This window comes from Mytilus trossulus, chromosome 6 (assembly GCF_036588685.1).
Source record: "Mytilus trossulus isolate FHL-02 chromosome 6, PNRI_Mtr1.1.1.hap1, whole genome shotgun sequence".
Classification (NCBI taxonomy): domain Eukaryota; kingdom Metazoa; phylum Mollusca; class Bivalvia; order Mytilida; family Mytilidae; genus Mytilus; species Mytilus trossulus.
Window position 1 is genome coordinate 90677688 of NC_086378.1, and position 21455 is coordinate 90699142.

The following is a 21455-nucleotide window of genomic DNA, read 5'->3' on the forward strand; positions in this document are numbered from 1 at the left end:
CAAAATTGACAATCAACACTACTGTCATTAGGGAATTGTCAATAAGTACCTACAGAACAACCCTTATTTCTAGTTTATCCTGCACAATGACGATCACTAAGACGCATGATGAACGTTAATAGTGCAGGGATACAGGCAATTCCCTCTATCTGGTAAATGAGGTCATAAAGGCGTGTATAATGGACGAGTTTTTTCCAGTGACGGATGAACTGGAAAGTGGTCTAATTATGATAACTTACACATAAGATTAAGAGATGAAGATTATCACATATCAATATAAAGTAACTACAACTGGGTCTCAATATAATGGATTTTAAGCAACTATCATACAAGTGAGAGGTTTAGCTAGCTATAAAACCAGGTTTAATTTCTATTTTCTACATTTGAATATGCCTATACCAAGTTAGGAATACTTGTCGTCAGTTTTGAATTTTCCTCAGAGTTCAGTTGTTTTTTAATTTTACTATTTTCTTCATTTCTATTAAAATGTGTCCCATTTCTTTTTAATAGACAAGATGATTCAGACCTTGAGATATATGGTATAAACACGTCTATAATAGAAACTGGATTTCCTCTTGAAGTCTTTTAGTTGATTTTATTTTATTGGGTTGCTGTCTAAATCTCCTTTCATTTATTATTACCTTAAAATTATACGGTTTACTCAAGAGATCTTTTGGATCTTCTACAAATGATTCTTCATCTAATGGCTTCCCATTGGCTGCACAGGGGGTCACATGAACATATAAATAACCTTCTTCTTGACCTTTATAGTCTGTTATCAACACTTTGTCGTCAAAATCTAAAGCATAACAAAGTGATTGTAAGAACACATTAGCAGTCCCTATTAGTACGTCTTCTGTCGGCTCCCAGAATGGATCTTCTTCTTTGGGTACTTTAGATACATCTTCTCCATCCAAGAAACGCTGATATAACTCCTGTAAATGTTAAAACATACAAATAAGTAGGTATACATTTCTTTTGTAGATATAAAGATTTGGCTTGGAAGTTTGACTATTTCTAGTGTAACTAATTACAAACAGGATATCATATCCTTTTTTTGTATGATGATGCTGTTTTAAAAGAAAGAATATTTAAATACCATCCATGTAAGCTTATCCATCATTTTATTTTTATTTAGGTCATCCATTTAACATCGTGATTAGGTATTTGAATATTGTTTTTATCAGTAATAACATTGAATTTGTAAAGTTGTAGAATTACCCTGAACACATGGCACATACCTGTATCAAATATCTCCTGTTCATAAATTTACCACGTTCCCATAACCAAGTGTTACCATTCAATAAATTCTTCATTTTTACCATCACTCTGAATAACAAAATAACAATGAACCTAAATCACTACATTGTATTGAATTCTAAATATAAAGACATTCTTGGGATCCATACATATATGCAAAAAAACTTTATTTCAAATGTTTGAAGATGCCAAAATGACTAAAAACAGTTGGTTAGAGCAAGTTAACTTAAATTTTTGTTAGAACTGGGTAATCAATATAAATTATCATATTGCATTATCATCTGATTATCTGTAAAAGACTGTATGATTATCTCTTAAAATGTTTTTAGGGTACAAGTTTTTTTAGATGCCCCATTTAATCATATCTCTACAAAAACAAATACTGCAGCAGCACATTTACACAAATACAGATATAGTGTCTATCTTTTAGTCATCAGTGTCATTGTGTTTTTCTTTTTTCAATGGAAATTAATTTCTACACAATGTACATTGTGAAACATGTTACATATGTTAAATTTCAAGCTTTTTCATGTAAAAACTGTGTCTTCCATCCTCTCCATTATACTTAATATCAAATTGAACAAAAATTTATGATAAAGCATGATGCATTTCTTTATTTTCTAAGGATATATATATATAATATGTATGTAAAATTATATATTCAAGCATCTTAAACATTTCTGTACTAAATATAATTTCTAACAATAAGAATGATAAATTTCATTTTTAAACCTATATTTTAACTAAAATTATTCATAATGCATATATACGAAACTGTATGTGTATAACAACAATCAAGATTCAAATAAACCAGTGAACTAAATAAGGAAAGCATGCAACTACATAAACAGATTCACATATTGCACAACCATTTAAATAAGGGTCATGTTTTCATTCTAATATAATTTCATTCCTTTTTTACCTCCACAAAATGTTGTAGCAACTGAAACTATATCACGATATATCTGTAATTATTAGGTAAACAGACTCTTTTATATCAGTAAACATGCAGGCCAGGCCGTTAGTTCTCTCATTTGAATTGTTTTACATTGTCATATCGGGGCCTTTTATAGCTGACTATGTGGTATGCTCATGCTCATTTTTGAAGGCCGTATAGTGACCTATAGTTCTTAATGTCTGTATCAATTGGTCTCTTGTGGACAGTTGTCTCATTGGCAATCATACCACATTTTCTTTTTTATATATAGTGACCATTCTTGTATATTTTTCAAGAATTAAGAGAATAAAATTTTTAACCATCACAAAGATTTCAAATTATCTAAAATATAACAATAAGAAGATGTGGTATGACTGTCAATGAGACAATTCTTCATTAGAGACCATAAAAAGTACAAAAGGCCTTTTGGCATTGTTATAGTTTTTAAGGAATGAACATATATTAATATTCCACATTGTGATATAATTTTAGATTCTTATCTGTCAGATTTAGAAAAGGAAAGAGTACAAGGCTGGTTGTGCTCTTTCCTTTTCCAAAAATGATATTGGTGCTAACTAGATATCATTGAGATGGAAGCCATCTCTGTGGGCCCCGCTGTCAATAACGTGGGGTAATAGTGATAGTACTATTTCATAGTATAATAGTGATATGACTGCATGATGTGAACTAATTGTTGACTACTCTAAGGAGTCTCATGTGTGATTTCAATCTAAGATTTTAAGTTAAAACTGATAAATATTCTCATCTTACTTTCATAGTATAATAGTGATATGACTGCATGATGTGAACTAATTGTTGACTACTCTAAGGTGACTTCTGGATGTATGGATTGATGTTTGAACAATATGTTTAAAGGTGCTGCCCAATTGATATTTGTCACATATTTTTAGAATTATGCCTTCAATATATTATGACCCACCAAGTATAAAGTATGAAATATTAACGGTTCTCGAGAGGTAGAGCGGACACAATTTGTTAAGAACAACAAACGGATGGACAGACTGACAGACTGACCTTAGACCTAGGATGCATACATTATGACACATTCTCTGGTGTTGCTTTATATATATGTTAAGTTGAAAATGTTTGTCAGGTATAAAGTATGAAATAATAACAGCTGTCCTCTCAAAATATAGTGTGGATCAAATTTGTTAGCGATGGACAGATCAACAGACAGACAGACAGACCTTTGACCTAGGAAGTGGTACATACATCATGACACACCCTCTGGTGTTGGTTAAAATGGATGTCAAGTATAATATTTGAAATCATAATGGTTCTCAAGATATAGAGCGGACACAATCTTCACCACAGGACACAGGATTGTCAACTGAAACCAAAGTTTTTTTGACGTTGACCTTTGACCTAGGAAGTTGTACATACATCATGACACGCCCTCTGGTGGTGGTTAAAATGGATGTCAAGTATAAACTTTGAAATCATAACGGTTATCTAGATTTGGAGCGGACACAATCCCACAGGATACGGGGTTGTCAACTCTAAACCAAAGTTTTTGACCTTGACCTTTGACCTAGGAAGTTGAACATACATCATGACACGCCCTCTGGTGGTTGTTAAAATGGATGTCAAGTATAAACTTTGAAATCATAACCGTTATCTAGATTTGGAGCGGACACAATCCCACAGGACATGGGGTTGTCAACTCTAAACCAAAGTTTTTGACCTTGACCTTTGACCTAGGAAGTTGTACATACATCATGACACGCCCTCTGGTGGTTGTTGAAATGGATGTCAAGTATAAACTTTGAAATCATAACGGTTATCTAGATATGGAGCGGACACGATCTTCACCACAGGACAGGGGGTTGTCAACTAAAACCAAATTTTTTGACCGTGACCTTTGACCTAGAAAGTTGTACATACAACATGACACACCCTCTGGTGTTGGTTGATAATCATGTTAAGTATTAAGTATGAAATCATAATGGTTCTCTAGATATGGAGCGGACACGAAAGTGTTACGGACGGACGGACGGACGGACGGACGGACGGACAGACAGACTGATCACTATAGGGCGACCCGCCTTAGTCGGCGAGGCCCTAATTAAGAAAAACAATGATTACAACACAAAAATTGCACAACAAATATAACGAAATCAAGTAAACATTAAATACTAATTCTAAATGTATATAAGAGATTTAATCCAAATAAAATGGTTAAAGACTTCCTCTAAATTCTAAAGAATACACATGAAAACACACAACATGTATTTTACAGCATGTAACACTTAGAAGATGGCTGTGCTATCTCCAATGATTGATTGATTGTTTACCACTTTATACAAGAAACAAGTTAACAGAATATTAAAAGGCACTAGCCCATTGAGTTCAGCTATTTTTTGTTTGATTAGGGAGGCAGGAAGGGGTAGGTTCTGCCTAATGACATGTTAAACTAATAATTTAACCATATAAAAGCAATCACGTCTATAAAACAAGAAAAACACATTGTCTAAACTGAAAATATATTCTTATTATGAAGTAAACACATCTTATAAATAAACACTGAATCCTGTTTGCCAAAATGTGAAATAATATTGTATAAGATGTATTTAATATATAATAAATTATTGTTCACACAAAAATATTTTCTAAACAGAGTTATATACCTGACATTTTGATCAGCATTCCTTTTGTTTTAATAATATAAAGAAAAATAGTAAATAAACAATATTGGTATATAAAAGTGGAATGAGAAAATAATAAATTGGGAATGAGTCCAAGAGAGACACAAAAGATGCCTGGACTGCATTTAACATTATAAAGGGACATAACTCAAGAACTGTAACAGTGACACTGCCAAAATTTGTACCTGAGATCTGAGCTCTGTGCTAATAAACATTGTTAATTGTTAATAAGTTTCATAGCATTTAGTTGAGGCAAACTTTAGTTAGAAGGGAAACGAAAAATTCAGCAATTTTTCAATTTGTAAAAGGACATAACTCTAGAACTGTAAAAAGATGCGCCATAAAAATTTGAAAATGATCTGTGTTTTGTGGTAATTAAGATTGTGCTTATGTTTCATAACATTTAGGTCGAGCAAACTAAAGTTAGAGAACAGAAACAAATATCTCAGTATTTGTTTCAATTTTGTAAAGGGGTAAAACTCTGGAACAGTAAAAGTGACGCCACAAAATTTCAATTTTGATCTGTTTTTTTTTGGTAATTAGCATTGCGCATAAGTTTTATAACATTTGGTTGATGCAATCTCAGTTAGAGAACGGAAATTTAAAGTATAACAATTTTTCCATTTGTTAAGGATCATAACCTCTAAAAGTGTAAAAGTGACACCACAAAAATTCAAACTTGATCTATGTTTTGTAGTAATAAGAAAGTTTCATAATATTTGGTTGAGGCAAACTAAAGTTAGAGAATGGAAACCAATTTTGGGACGCACATACATACGTACAGACGGACAAGGTTAAATAATATAAATGCCCACTCCGCTACAGCGGGGGCATAAAAAAGCATATTGACTATTTATTTTGGTTTTTTTAATCAAGGCATATGACTTTTGAGTTAATGATTTTTCAGTTCACATCCAAATAAATACTTCAATGATCAGAAGTTAATGTTGCCCTAGCTTACAAAAAAAAGAAATTTTATACTTTTTAAAGAGAGAAAATTTCAATACAACAATAAATTTGTGAGTTCATACAGTGAAGTTATGAAATAAATAATACTTAAAAGAAAAATCTAATTTGGTTGATGAATCAAAGATAAGATTAAATTATTTGTTCAGTAGAAAAGTTTCATTTCATGACTGTCTATCGTTGTACTTACTTTGTGCCTTGGTTATTAGATAGATCTGATCCATCTGTAGCTGCCGTGGCGATCAACACCACTTCAAATGATTTATGTTTATCTAATTCCTCTGACACAGCATTCACTTCTGATACCATAGGTAGAATTTCTAATACTTGTTCTTGGGCAATTTGTTGATCTGAAGAAAAAATCAAAGCACTCTTAGTGCTAAAAGACATTTGATACTAAACTCAACAGTTATGAAGCATTTTACCCCGTTTTCTATATTAGTGCAGACAATAAAACATTATATCAAAGGTATACACACTTGTTGTCACTTAAAAGAAACCTCTTGACCTGCAAATATTTTTCTGAGAAAATTCCATTAGAATTTGTATGTAAACTAAGGACAGTACTGCTGACAAGAGCAAAGATTTTAAACTCATTAGCAATTTCCTAGTTCTGAGCAAATTCCTAAGTAATATATAAACCAACCTTTGGTCAGTCCAGCTGATCCAGTAGCAAATCCTTTAACCTGAGCAATTTCCTTCTGAGCAAATTCCCAAGTGATTTCTGTCGGCAGATCGTCTCCAGCTTCACTCTTCTTCATTGGGTTGATGAACACATACATATGATTGGAACCTTAAAAAAAAAAATCAAATTCTTTTACATTATTACCCTGTGCATTTTTGTGTGATGTTTTGGCTTAAGTAGAAACACATGATATTCTTAAGAACCCTGTATTTTTTTGCTATACACTGTTTTCAGTTTTATTTTCATGTCACCAGAATTTGTTATTCTAACCAAAACTTGTTTATTGAAATGACAACAGTTATCTCCCCTGAAACTATAAACTCCTTTTCATCTGTATCACCTATGCATTTGAGGATACCTTATTAATGTAATGTGAAGATACCCTGATTTTTACAAGACAAAAATGTACAGTTATTTTATGTATTATTGTCATTTTGTTTATTTTCTTTGGTTACATCTTCTGACATCAGACTCAGACTTCTCTTGAACTGAATTTTAATGTGCGTATTGTTATGTGTTTACTTTTCTGCATTGGCTAGAGGTATAAGGGGAGGGTTGAGATCTCATAAACATGTTTAACCCCGCAGCATTTTTGCGCCTGTCCCAAGTCAGGAGCCTCTGACCTTTGTTAGTCTTGTATTATTTTAACTTTTAGTTTCTTGTGTACAATTTGGAGTTTAGTATGGCATTCATTATCACTGAACTAGTATATATATTTGTTTAGGGGCCAGCTGAAGGACACCTCCAGGTGCGGGAATTTCTCGCTGCATTGAAGACCTGTTGGTGGCCTTCTGCTGTTGTCTGCTCTATGTTCGGGTTGTTGTCTCTTTGACACATTCCCCATTTCCATTCAAAATTTAACAGTTAAATTTTTCAAATCAGCAAACCTCACAAGAAATTAGTCAACTAGAAAAACAGTCATCCCTCTTGAATCTTTCTCTGAGTCGAACAACCTGCTCCTGTACTCCTATGTTCTTGTATAACAGAGAATCACCAATAGCAGTTTAAAGTCTTTGGTATGAGGCAATCATAGATAAAACACATTCAATGCTTACACAAATTAGGTAATTTGCCTATGGTAGATATAGTTGAAGTATACAATATACTTCATAACTTGTATTAAATCTTTACAGCAAAAACTTTTTTTTATTTAGGAAATAATGTCAGTACCAAAGCAAGGACAACCAGATGGATGTCTTTACAACATCCATGTTTCTTGCCTCTTCATGGTTTATCTCAGTGTTAGACCCTGCATACTTACCAAACAGAACTCGGTCTTTATGACATAAAACTTTTTTTCCCTGTAGTGGTATACCATTGACCTTCGTTTTTGAGCCTGTACCAGCCACTGACTCTACTTCCACAGTTCCATTACTGTTATATATCACAGAATGCTGCTTTTGTATACTGAAATGAAAATCAAATAATTTGATGGTAACAGTATCAATTGGTTGGTATTATTATACAGTTATTAAACTCATAGATGCAGAGAGATATTTGTGATATAAGTTCCATTTATTGTTAGAAAATGTACATAGATGTGTTTTGTTTGTAAACAAGATAAAATCATAGATATCGAGCCATATATCAAGTAAAAACGTTGGTAAAATAGGTTAAAACAATTTAACACTATTAAATATTATAATAGATTCTAACATGAATCCTTCAAATGCTTTGAGTACACACCCGTGGTAAAATATGAATATATTGCATTGGCTGTTCTGATCGTACTCCCACGTCACATATTTTTTTATGAATGAAGTACCCAACGTCATAGAATGATGACGTAATAATTTAAGCATTTTAAGGGGAAAATACACGCTTCTGATACCGAAAATCATCACAACAAGGAAACGTAAACAAACGATGCTAAAATGTGGTATAAGCCCATTTTTTTTATACATAGAAGACATATAAGTAAATTATCATTAAAATTCATCCAAATCTATCTAAATACATTATTGTAAATAGTTTGAGCATGTCACTTATTCTGTTTGCTCCGTTCTTTTACACCAATCTAAAAGTGTGTTAATTTGTGGGAATGGCAAATATTTGCCTCCACCTAGAGCGCTTCGATCCAAAAGAATTGCCGTATTTGTCCTATTAGAATAGAAATAATTCATGGGGGCTTGAATATATCTAGATTTGACCAAGGGTTGTCCCTTTAAGCTGATATTTTACCCCTTGCTATTGCTCAGGGTAAAATCATGATATATTCAAGCCCCCATGAATTATTTCTTAAATATCTCATGGTTTATGACAATATGGATATATGGATGAAATATTTGCCACTGGAAATAATGCAAACAAAAAATAAAGAAAATACAGAAAATCATAATCTTGGCTCTTAATTGTTATGTCCTGAGGTATGTGATAAACTCTTACTTAAATGACCAGCAAATAATAGATAATAAGAATCTTTTGTTACACAACACATATGATACAACTTCAGAAGCTTTTATCTTATGCCTTGAAATAACACAGGATATAACTCAAACATTGACATTTATCTTAATTCACTAAGATATATAGTGGGACAATAACAACCTCTGGCTGTTGACACTTTCCTTAATCCACAAAGACAGATGCTCGGATCAGGCCTGATAAAGGGAAAATAACCTTGACCTTTGACCATTACCTTAAACCACTAAGACATATACTAGGTACAGGTTTAGCATCTTTCCGTCCTATTGTAGTCTCTTTCTGAGACAGGAAATAACCTTGACCTTTGATACTAACCTTAAACCACTAAGACATATACTAGGTACAGGTTTAGCATCTTTCCGTCCTATTGTAGTCTCTTTCTGAGACAGGAAATAACCTTGACCTTTGACACTAACCTTAAACCACTAAGACATATACTAGGTACAGGTTTAGCATCTTTCCGTCCTATTGTAGTCTCTTTCTGAGACAGGAAATAACCTTGACCTTTGACACTAACCTTAAACCACTAAGACATATACTAGGTACAGGTTTAGCATCTTTTCTTCCTATTGTAGTCTCTTTCTGAGACAGGAAATGACATATGACCCCAGATAACATAGGATCCTCGTTTAGATTGATCAGATGTGGTTCCTTAGCCTTCCTAGCAGATGTATTGTCTGTGATGTTCTCTGTCTCAGTTCTCGCTACTGCTAGCTGTAATTATAACAATAATAATTTGTAATAATTTTAATTTATTTTTGATTTCATGAGGAATATAATTGTGAAACATTAGAAAATTCCAGATTAGGACTATGACAACCAATTGTTAACATGCTTTCTTCCCATGAGGAAGGTGTACATATTTTCCAAAAGTAAGGCAGTATATATAATGACAAAAATGTAGTGAATGTGACTTTTTATTGAATTTACCTGAGCAATACCACATGTGAAGGAACTGCCTACTATACTACTTTTATATGGTTTGTGTTCCACATGTGAAGGAACTGCCTTCTATACTACTTTTATATGGTTTGTGTTCCACATGTGAAGGAACTGCCTACTATACTACTTTTATATGGTTTGTGTTCCACATGTGAAGGAACTGCCTTCTATACTACTTTTATATGGTTTGTGTTCCACATGTGAAGGAACTGCCTACTATACTACTTTTATATGGTTTGTGTTCCACATGTGAAGGAACTGCCTTCTATACTACTTTTATATGGTTTGTGTTCCACATGTGAAGGAACTGCCTACTATACTACTTTTATATGGTTTGTGTTCCACATGTGAAGGAACTGCCTACTATACTACTTTTATATGGTTTGTGTTCCACATGTGAAGGAACTGCCTTCTATACTACTTTTATATGGTTTGTGTTCCACATGTGAAGGAACTGCCTTCTATACTACTTTTATATGGTTTGTGTTCCACATGTGAAGGAACTGCCTTCTATACTACTTTTATATGGTTTGTGTTCCACATGTGAAGGAACTGCCTTCTATACTACTTTTATATGGTTTGTGTTCCACATGTGAAGGAACTGCCTTCTATACTACTTTTATATGGTTTGTGTTCCACATGTGAAGGAACTGCCTACTATACTACTTTTATATGGTTTGTGTTCCACATGTGAAGGAACTGCCTTCTATACTACTTTTATATGGTTTGTGTTCCACATGTGAAGGAACTGCCTTCTATACTACTTTTATATGGTTTGTGTTCCACATGTGAAGGAACTGCCTTCTATACTACTTTTATATGGTTTGTGTTCCACATGTGAAGGAACTGCCTACTATACTACTTTTATATGGTTTGTGTTCCACATGTGAAGGAACTGCCTTCTATACTACTTTTATATGGTTTGTGTTCCACATGTGAAGGAACTGCCTACTATACTACTTTTATATGGTTTGTGTTCCACATGTGAAGGAACTGCCTTCTATACTACTTTTATATGGTTTGTGTTCCACATGTGAAGGAACTGCCTTCTATACTACTTTTATATGGTTTGTGTTCCACATGTGAAGGAACTGCCTTCTATACTACTTTTATATGGTTTGTGTTCCACATGTGAAGGAACTGCCTTCTATACTACTTTTATATGGTTTGTGTTCCACATGTGAAGGAACTGCCTTCTATACTACTTTTATATGGTTTGTGTTCCACATGTGAAGGAACTGCCTTCTATACTACTTTTATATGGTTTGTGTTCCACATGTGAAGGAACTGCCTACTATACTACTTTTATATGGTTTGTGTTCCACATGTGAAGGAACTGCCTTCTATACTACTTTTATATGGTTTGTGTTCCACATGTGAAGGAACTGCCTACTATACTACTTTTATATGGTTTGTGTTCCACATGTGAAGGAACTGCCTTCTATACTACTTTTATATGGTTTGTGTTCCACATGTGAAGGAACTGCCTTCTATACTACTTTTATATGGTTTGTGTTCCACATGTGAAGGAACTGCCTACTATACTACTTTTATATGGTTTGTGTTCCACATGTGAAGGAACTGCCTTCTATACTACTTTTATATGGTTTGTGTTCCACATGTGAAGGAACTGCCTTCTATACTACTTTTATATGGTTTGTGTTCCACATGTGAAGGAACTGCCTTCTATACTACTTTTATATGGTTTGTGTTCCACATGTGAAGGAACTGCCTACTATACTACTTTTATATGGTTTGTGTTCCACATGTGAAGGAACTGCCTACTATACTACTTTTATATGGTTTGTGTTCCACATGTGAAGGAACTGCCTACTATACTACTTTTATATGGTTTGTGTTCCACATGTGAAGGAACTGCCTTCTATACTACTTTTATATGGTTTGTGTTCCACATGTGAAGGAACTGCCTTCTATACTACTTTTATATGGTTTGTGTTCCACATGTGAAGGAACTGCCTTCTATACTACTTTTATATGGTTTGTGTTCCACATGTGAAGGAACTGCCTTCTATACTACTTTTATATGGTTTGTGTTCCACATGTGAAGGAACTGCCTACTATACTACTTTTATATGGTTTGTGTTCCACATGTGAAGGAACTGCCTTCTATACTACTTTTATATGGTTTGTGTTCCACATGTGAAGGAACTGCCTACTATACTACTTTTATATGGTTTGTGTTCCACATGTGAAGGAACTGCCTACTATACTACTTTTATATGGTTTGTGTTACACATGTGAAGGAACTGCCTTCTATACTACTTTTACACGGTTTGTGTTGCTCAATTCCTAGTTTTGTGTGTAGTATTTTGTGATTTGTTTTTTTCATTAATGGATTTGTTTTTTGTTTTTTCATCAATCTGGTTTTTTCATTGTCACCTTGGTATTTTATCCCTGTTTCAGTGAATAGGTGCTGTACTAACCTGTTCTTCCCAGCTCTGTGTATTTTGTGCCAACATTTCCTGGTTAGCAAATAACTGTGCTCGGATTTCTTCTTCCATTTGTTTTCTCATTTTTTCCACTTCTGTTAAATAAAGACTCAAATATGATGTTTTTCCTCCTTGTATACAAAAAAGTTCTAATCTCAACAAAACATAAATGTGCACAAGCTAGGATAACAATTTGAAATGCTAGTTGCACATAAAAGGGTGCTGGGGATCAAAATGAATATTATTTTGGGAGCTGTTCTCTGTTAAAACTATCCAATAATAATTAAGGCTACATATATCTGTACATTGAAAATTGTGTCACACTATGGATTAAAAATAAATACAGTGACCTATAGTTTCCGTGTAATTTTGGTCTCTTGTGGAGAGTGGTCTCATTGGCAATCATACCGTATCTTCTTTTTTTATATTCATCAAATTAAATTTCTACCTTTTTGACACATCTTACAAGTTAGCTTTAAATGTGTTTTGTGTATCATTAAGACAGAAACCTAAAAATACGAAAAATAAAATTAAGAAGTCATATTGTGGTAATCTTACCCTCAGGTGTCATCCCCATATCATGTCCAATAAGACCACCTCCTTCCATAGACTTCTTTAATCTCTCATTTTCTTCCTGCAAATAATTTGTTTATTCCTTTATTATATGTTGACAACCCCCTTAATTTACCATAAAACGATGCTAGTTATAGTACATTTCAATAGATACAATGAGCTAAAAAAGTTTGAACGCTACATTAAACAATACTTTACTCTAAAAAAAAATTTATTCCAAGCTTAAGCTTTCAATGTGTAGGCAATAATTCAAAAGTTATTTTGAAAATAGTATGAATATATTTTCCTATATGAAAATTATATATAAACATTTTACCATTCTAATGTCATCTTATAATCATTAGGCCAGGATTTTTTAATTTGTTGGTTTACGGATCCGCCGACCCGATTTTGCCAATTTCCAAAATAAAAATAAAATCGAATTTTCAGGCTTTTTTTTATTCTCGCCGACCCTAACAAATGCATTATCCCTGAAAAATAATTAAAATATCCTTTTTTATAAAATGAAATGCATTAATCACTAACAGAAGTGATGACACTTTCTGTTGTTGTTCTAAAAATAGACAAATCAATTATTAATGACCTTGAAATGTCGTTTGCACAAATAATTTTGCGGAACGAAACCTGTGTTTAAAACCAATTAAACAATAAGTTCGTTTCCCTTATTTGTCACCAGTCCGTAAGATGCATGTTCTCATATAAATAGACTTGTCCAAATGTGGACAGGTGGCAGTTCAAGACATCAAGTTAAAATACTGAATTTTAACAAATCATTTGATATTTTCTTGTTTAAAAGATAATGAAAAAATATCGTCCATTTGGATAAAAAACGGGAATGCATGACAACAGATTATTTAACCTGATATTCTTGTTTTTCCAGTGGACGAGTCTATTACGTTTTTGACACGTGTGTTAAAACTTATTTACGTACGACGTTTTTACTTTTTTTTTCTTTATCAGTTTTCACCAAGTTTTGTCAAATAACTGACGTGAATCTGTTTTTCTTGTGAAATGACGATTTAATTTCGTCTTTGTCAGTGTACCCCCCCTTTTTTTACGGGAAATTATTAGACAATGTCATGCGATGTAATGTTTACAGCTGAGCAATTATATTTCATCAAACTAAAATTTAAGAACGATGATAAATAGTATGACAAACAAATTAGAAAGGTGAAATATATTTTTATTTTGCATATCAGTTTTCTGTCTTGAAAGATCTTTTTTTTTCTTTTTTTTTCCGACCGACCGACTCGACTTTTTTATGGAGAAAATCCGTAAACCAACAAATTAAAAAACCGTGGCCTTACACAAAAAAATAAATATCATCTCTCTACTGAACCTCAAGCAATATAAACATTACCTTAAGTTCCCTGATGAGTTTATCCATAGGATTTTCATTTATAACAGCTTTGTTTTTAATCTTTTTTGCTCTGTCAGCATATCGTAACGTAGAAAGTGTTTCATCATAATTAATATCAGCAGGCGATAATGCAGCTATCATTATTGTTTTACTGAAATATAAAAATAATAGTTTAATACAAAACTCGACCATTATTGCTATCAAAATATCATCACTTATGGTCCTGCATATAACTAATTTAACCTATAATACTTATATTTTGACATTACAAATGTTAATAGTTATAAAAAGATCACAGTGGTATGAGTGCCAATGGGACAAGTCTCAACAGCCAAGTCACAATTAGTAAAAAGTAAACCATTATAGGTCAAAGAACAGCCTTCAAAACACGCATTCTGAAACTTCTTGTTAGGACTTATACTAGAAATATATGAGCACCAACTGATAATAGTTATCAAAGGTACCAGGATTATAATTAAGTACGCCAGACACGCGTTTCGTCTACATAAGACTCATCAGTGACGCTCATATAAATTGATAAATTATTCTTAGAAAACATTGTCATTTTATTGTTGAACATGTTTTTTACATTTAATTAGTTTTTTAAGTTAATAAAAGTGAAAATTATCTCCCTTTTACTAAGAAATTATTGTTGAGGATTATCTTCCCTTACCTGTTACCACCTAAGGCATTCTGTAAAAGTTTGGTTAATACTGAATCTCTATAAGGAACTACTATTTTCTTCTTTGTCCCCATTGATAAGTCTGCTAAAGCCTGAAATAAATTGTTCCAAAAAATTTATAACTGACTAATAGTTTACAGAACGTTTTAACATGTAACACACAAAAAAAGACGAAAAGACATCAGAGGGACATTCAAACTTATAAGTCGAAAATAAACTGACAACAACATGGCTAAAAAATATGGGCATCACATTAGCATGACTAGAATTCTTATTGTAATACAATGATTTTTTTTCAAGTTTCTAGTCATTCTATTATATGATGTTTAGTCTTCCTTTTTTTTGTAACTGTACTATAATTCAACCACTAAATTGAAAAGTTTACATGGTATGCTCTAACCCTAACCTATACTTTATATTGCATATATAAGAAGTATGTTTTGGCATTATTTGGATTATTTGGATTATTTGGATTATTTGGATTATTTGGATTATTTGGATTATTTGGATTATTTGGATTATTTGGGTTGTTTGGGTGCTGTCTCATTTATTATAATGTAATAATTTTTTCGAATGATATTGAAAACTATTACATACAGAAATAACATTTCCCAGCGCTGACAGTGATTTGTTGATATTAGCCCCCTCCTTCAGTCTGTCCCCCACGGCACCAGTACTATCAGCTCTCTCAGATCCTGCTAAATCAACAAGGTTCATCACACTACTTTTCTTTGTTTCTGATCCTGAATCTGAATCTTTGATGATCTGGTCAAAGGTTATCGTTACTACAGTATGGGCTCTACTGCTGGTGGCATTCATATTGGTAGATGCCACAGTTCTACTGGCAGTACCTAGAATACAATTAGTTTATATCATGTTACTGCAATGATGTCATAACTGCTAATGCAACTTATAAATGTTAATATAACATTCTTAGTGGCAGTTTTGTAAATGAATATTCTATAATTTTACAGTGTTGGTTGGCACTACAGCTTGTGGCATTCATATTTATCTATACCATATTCTAACTGGCAGTAAGTGTAAACACAGTGGCAGCTATTTAGTAGTCCTTATTCATATTTGCAAGTCACTGGTAACTGTCAGACTGGCATTAACAGTTAATAAATATATCTAATAACTAGATTGTAATTTTCATATTTATTGATTCCAAAGTCCTATAACAGGACTATAAAGTTAGTTTTAATTGTAACATATTTATTGATTCCAAAGTCCTATAACAGGACTATAAAGTTAGTTTTAATTGTAACATATTTCAACATTTTAATGCATTTCTTTATTACTGTTGAGTTATATTAGTTTTTCACCATTTTCAAATGTGTGGTTTAAGAGTATGGACTATACACTTAAGGTTTTGCTCATATTGAAGGCTGAACAGTGACCTATAATTGTACAAATCCATGTCAATTTGATACTGTTTTATATATGACTTATTGGCCAACATACCACAACTCCTTATTTTGCATTCATAATAAATTAAGAATGCTAAAAATCAAAATAACCATAACAGCTTCAACTTGACTCAACCTGCAATTTTTTTCACCAATTACCTTGTTCCATTCTTTTTTCTATTTCCTTATAACTCCCCACAGGGACCTTTTTTAAATTTTCTACATAAAAGTATCCCATTTTAGGATTTTGTCTGACTTGGAGGCCACCTTTGGGGTTATCTTTAGACAGGAGATCTCTAACTTGTTCATTATATATTTCCAACATGGAAAATGTTATTTCAAATCTCTGAAAAAGAAAAATAGGTTTCAGATTAGTAATGTAAGTTAACATACCCTTTTCTGTATATCATAACAAAATCTCATTTATAGACAATTTATTTTTACATTCATTAGTCTTATTCCCTACTTTTCTTGACATTGAGGTAGTTTAGAGATAGAAAATTGACTCCTGTCTGCTGAAGACCTTCTGCTCATCAATGAATTAGGGTCTTGTTCTAAAAATAATTATGTGCATGTTTATTGCTATTGTTGTGTACTGCATCATTGACATATGCCCACATCTCCTTTGGCTTCTAAGGTGTCATTGACATATGCCCACATCTCCTTTGGCTTCTATGGTGTCATTGACATATGCCCACATCTCCTTTGGCTTCTATGGTGTCATTGACATATGCCCACATCTCCTTTGGCTTCTATGGTGTCATTGACATATGCCCACATCTCCTTTGGCTTCTATGGTGTCATTGACATATGCCCACATCTCCTTTGGCTTCTATGGTGTCATTGACATATGCCCACATCTCCTTTGGCTTCTATGGTGTCATTGACATATGCCCACATCTCCTTTGGCTTCTATGGTGTCATTGACATATGCCCACATCTCCTTTGGCTTCTATGGTGTCATTGACATATGCCCACATCTCCTTTGGCTTCTATGGTGTCATTGACATATGCCCACATCTCCTTTGGCTTCTATGGTGTAGATAATATTGAATAACTACTTTCAGAAAGACAATTTTACTCTAGTAACAAATTCTAGTTATCAAGGACAATAAGTGGACTGTTCACAGTGGCGGATCCAGAACTTTTCCTAAGGGGGGGCCCGCCGACTGACCTAAGGGGGGGGGGGCGCTCCAGTCATGCGTCAATGATTCCCTATGTAATCAACCAAATTTTTCCCACAAAAGGGGGGGCCCGGCCCCCCAGGATCCGCCTATGGTTCATTTTTATTTTTTACAATTTCTTGTTTATTAAAGGTCTACTCATTGTAATACACCTTCCGGCAACAGTCACGGTGAGGATTAACAATAAAAGCACGGTTCATATGATAGGTTGTTATTTCCTACTAATGAGTATTTCATTTTTTCCCTATTGTCTTTTGTGCATCTTTGTCAATTCCTATCTTCTCCAACGGAATGTTTATTTTGACAACTATTGTCTGGTGACATACGTACATCTATTATTAATTTCCTTTTTAAAACATATTTAAAGGAATATTGATTTTGGTGAGATTTTTATTTCTCCAGACTATAAATTATACAAACCCTATTAGTATCACTATTGTTTTCTACTGTTTGGAATAATTCATCACAAGTTATTGGCACTATCCCCCTGAAATATAAAACATTAATGTAGACAGACAGAAAATTTCATTTTTAGTGTCACATACAAATATAAAATGATATCATACATCATTATACAAGTAAATTCCTAGAACACAGATGCCCCTTGAACTATCATTTTCTATGTTCATATGACCGTGAAATTGGGGGAAAACTCTAATTTGGGATTAAAATTAGAAAGATTATATCATGTACTAAGTTTCAAGTTGATTGGTCTTCAACTTCATCAAAAACTACCTGAACTCAAAACTTTAACCTGAAGAGGGACAGATGGACAAATGAACGGATGGACAAATCATCAAACTGATGCACAGACCAGAAAACGAAATGCTCCTCTACTATCTTAGGTGGGGCATAAAAATTTAAAAAAAAATCTAAATTGAAGATGAAATATCAGTACATAACCACAACTGACTGATAAGATTCTTTCAATTAAAGATTTATTTTAAACATTCGTTAAGACTGAATACATAATGAAGAGTAATTGTTTAAGTTACAGCATCATGATAATTGTAGCAATCAATTAGGATATCAAACAGAATATTAATTGGACTTTATATGATAAGATTTACTATTTAAGGATGTTTCTATTTTCGTAAGCCTATGTTTTAATCTTATCAAACATCTTAGTGTACAAGGGTTGGATAACTCACTTGTCCTGTAAATAGAACAATAACAATAACAAGAAGGTGCCAATAAAACATATTCAGAAATCTTAGTAATTTTGCTACAGCTCATCAAAGTAAATGTTGGCATAAATTTTTGAGCATACCATTTTGTATCTGAGTTTTCATTAACCTTTCTGAAAAGGGACAAGGTTTTGTTAACACCCTGTTGAATATTTGACTTTTGTAGCTATATTTTTTTACTCTTGTAAAATATCTGTGTAAATACTAGAATTCCGATACATGTTTCAAAACTTAACTGTTTCAGGTTTCAGAGAAAACTTTTTATAGTAAACAGATTTAATTAAAATTCAATACAAGACAATTTAAATATTTAATTAAACATTAGATTTGTTTAAATTCACTTAATCAAAATTTAGATTATGTGATCTAATTCAAACAAAAAAGACTTTGGTGGGGTTTGTGTTGTTTATTCTTTAGTTTTCTATGTTGTGTCATGTGTAATATTGTTTGTCTGTTTGTCTTTTTCATTTTTAGCCATACCATTGTCAGTTTATTTTAGATTTATGAGTTTGACTGTCCCTTTGGTATCTTTTTTCCCTCTTTTACAAGAAACAAAACATAGCAGCTGGAAATTGTTCATCATGCTGTTTATTTACTTGCTATGACAATTTAATTAAAATTTCCAAATAACATCTTAGTTTATAACATGTTGTTGTCATTTTTTCAAAAATATGTCTAAATACTAACACAATAAAGTGTACTAGAAAAATCAAAATAATGTTTGTTTTCAATTTATAAGTTCTAATATCTCTTTGCTTAAAATTCTTCTTTTCATTATTACTCATTAAATTAATATGTATAGATAAGTCCATTTCATCCTCTCTGTTTTTTAAACATGTTAATTAAGAGACAACACATATGTATGTGGTGTAGGATTAAATAAGGCTTAACAAATCATTTCCATGTGAAGCAGGATCTTCTTACCCTTCCAGAGCACCTTAGACCCCCCCCCCCCCCCACACACACACACACACATCAAAAACGGATGGACAAGATCTGTCATATTCTAAGATGTCGTGTTTTGTTCACTGGGTTGTCTTTTCTTCTAATTTTTTTTTCTTTTCTTTGGTGTATTCCATAGCTTTCTATTTCAGATACAGATTTTGAGACATTTCAAACAATCCATTATGTAACCTTGTGGTATTGAACATTATACTTAATGACATCAGAATTTGATGGCAGTATTTTTTTATATTCTCTAATCGAAGACATGATGTAATATTTATCTAAGATAGTTTACTCAGATCTTACTAGATGACACTGGTATAGATGATAAATGTTTTAATCAACATGATATTAACATCAATGTAATTATTGATAAATGTACACAAGTATTACATGACGTCAGCATTTTAATCCACCAGTTTCCTAATGTAAGATCCTAAGTTACCATTGACTAGAGTAAATATGTTGTAACATTGTCACTCAACAGACAATTATAGTCCTGAGTTAGTTTTACATTAATTATTCAGTCAATATTTAACATGAACAATAGCTAATATATATATAGCTTGAATTACAAAGAGTTTGCAGTAGAAGTATTGAAATAGTTTTTATAATCTATAGTATATCTCTTAGGTTAACTTTTACTTGATATTTCCAATTTATATAAATCTCTAGAAAATGGTAATAGTTTTGTGTAGTCTTATGTAGACGAGTCTTATGTAGACGAAACGCGCGTCTGGCGTATAAAATTATAATCCTGGTACTTTTGATAACTATTTACACCACTGGGTCAATGCCACTGCTGGTGGACGTTTCGTCCCCGAGGGTATCACCAGCCCAGTAGTCAGCACTTCGGTGTTGACATGAATATCAATTATATGGTCATTTTTATAAATTTTCTGTTTACAAAACTTTGAATTATTCGAAAAACTAAGGATTTTCTTACCCCAGGAGTAGATTACCTTAGCCGTATTTGGCACAACTTTTTGGAATTTTGGGTCCTCAATGCTCTTCAACTTTGTATTTGTTTGGCTTTTTAACTATTTTGATCTGAGCGTCACTGATGAGTCTTATGTAGACGAAACGCGCGTCTGGCGTATAAAATTATAATCCTGGTACTTTTGATAACTATTTACACCACTGGGTCAATGCCACTGCTGGTGGACGTTTCGTCCCCGAGGGTATCACCAGCCCAGTAGTCAGCACTTCGGTGTTGACATGAATATCAATTATATGGGCATTTTTATAAATTTTCTGTTTACAAAACTTTGAATTATTCGAAAAACTAAGGATTTTCTTACCCCAGGAGTAGATTACCTTAGCCGTATTTGGCACAACTTTTTGGAATTTTGGGTCCTCAATGCTCTTCAACTTTGTATTTGTTTGGCTTTTTAACTATTTTGATCTGAGCGTCACTAATGAGTCTTATGTAGACGAAACGCGCGTCTGGCGTATAAAATTATAATCCTGGTACTTTTGATAACTATTTGTGAATTTGCTGTTGTTAACTTGATAGAGTTACTGACTTTGACTGTTATATTTCCTCAGTTGTAATGATCATAGAATGATACTTATTACCCTACTTATATTTATCATGATTAAAACCAAGGGTACCACATGTGGTGCACGATCTGTTTACCAATTTCCTTAAGACCTTAGGGATTCAGTTGGGTTTGTGTTGCTTATAGTCGTTAATTTTCTATTTATAGTGTCTTATTGACTGATGTTAGTCTTTTTGTTGTTATTTTTTGACAAGTTTTGTATCTATATATAAATTTGTTTGTC

General features: G+C 32.8%; 1 protein-coding gene across 12 annotated transcripts in view; it reads right to left on the reverse strand.

Annotated features, from left to right (window-relative positions):
- The window catches only part of LOC134722203 (kinesin-like protein KIF28), a 75728-nt gene that overhangs the window by 17991 nt on the left and 36282 nt on the right, over positions 1-21455 (reverse strand). For 10 of the 12 annotated variants that reach the window (XM_063585796.1, XM_063585800.1, XM_063585806.1 and 7 more), the window contains 15 exons: positions 17959-18025; positions 16514-16700; positions 15543-15796; positions 14937-15037; positions 14264-14414; positions 12889-12964; positions 12325-12425; positions 9538-9652; positions 9153-9234; positions 7776-7921; positions 6476-6622; positions 6020-6179; positions 4846-4866; positions 1242-1329; positions 642-935 (listed from right to left, as the gene is read on the reverse strand). In XM_063585796.1, the coding sequence (XP_063441866.1) occupies positions 642-935; positions 1242-1329; positions 4846-4866; positions 6020-6179; positions 6476-6622; positions 7776-7921; positions 9153-9234; positions 9538-9652; positions 12325-12425; positions 12889-12964; positions 14264-14414; positions 14937-15037; positions 15543-15796; positions 16514-16700; positions 17959-18025 (1990 nt within the window). The other 2 variants (XM_063585797.1, XM_063585798.1) reach the window with 2 other exon arrangements.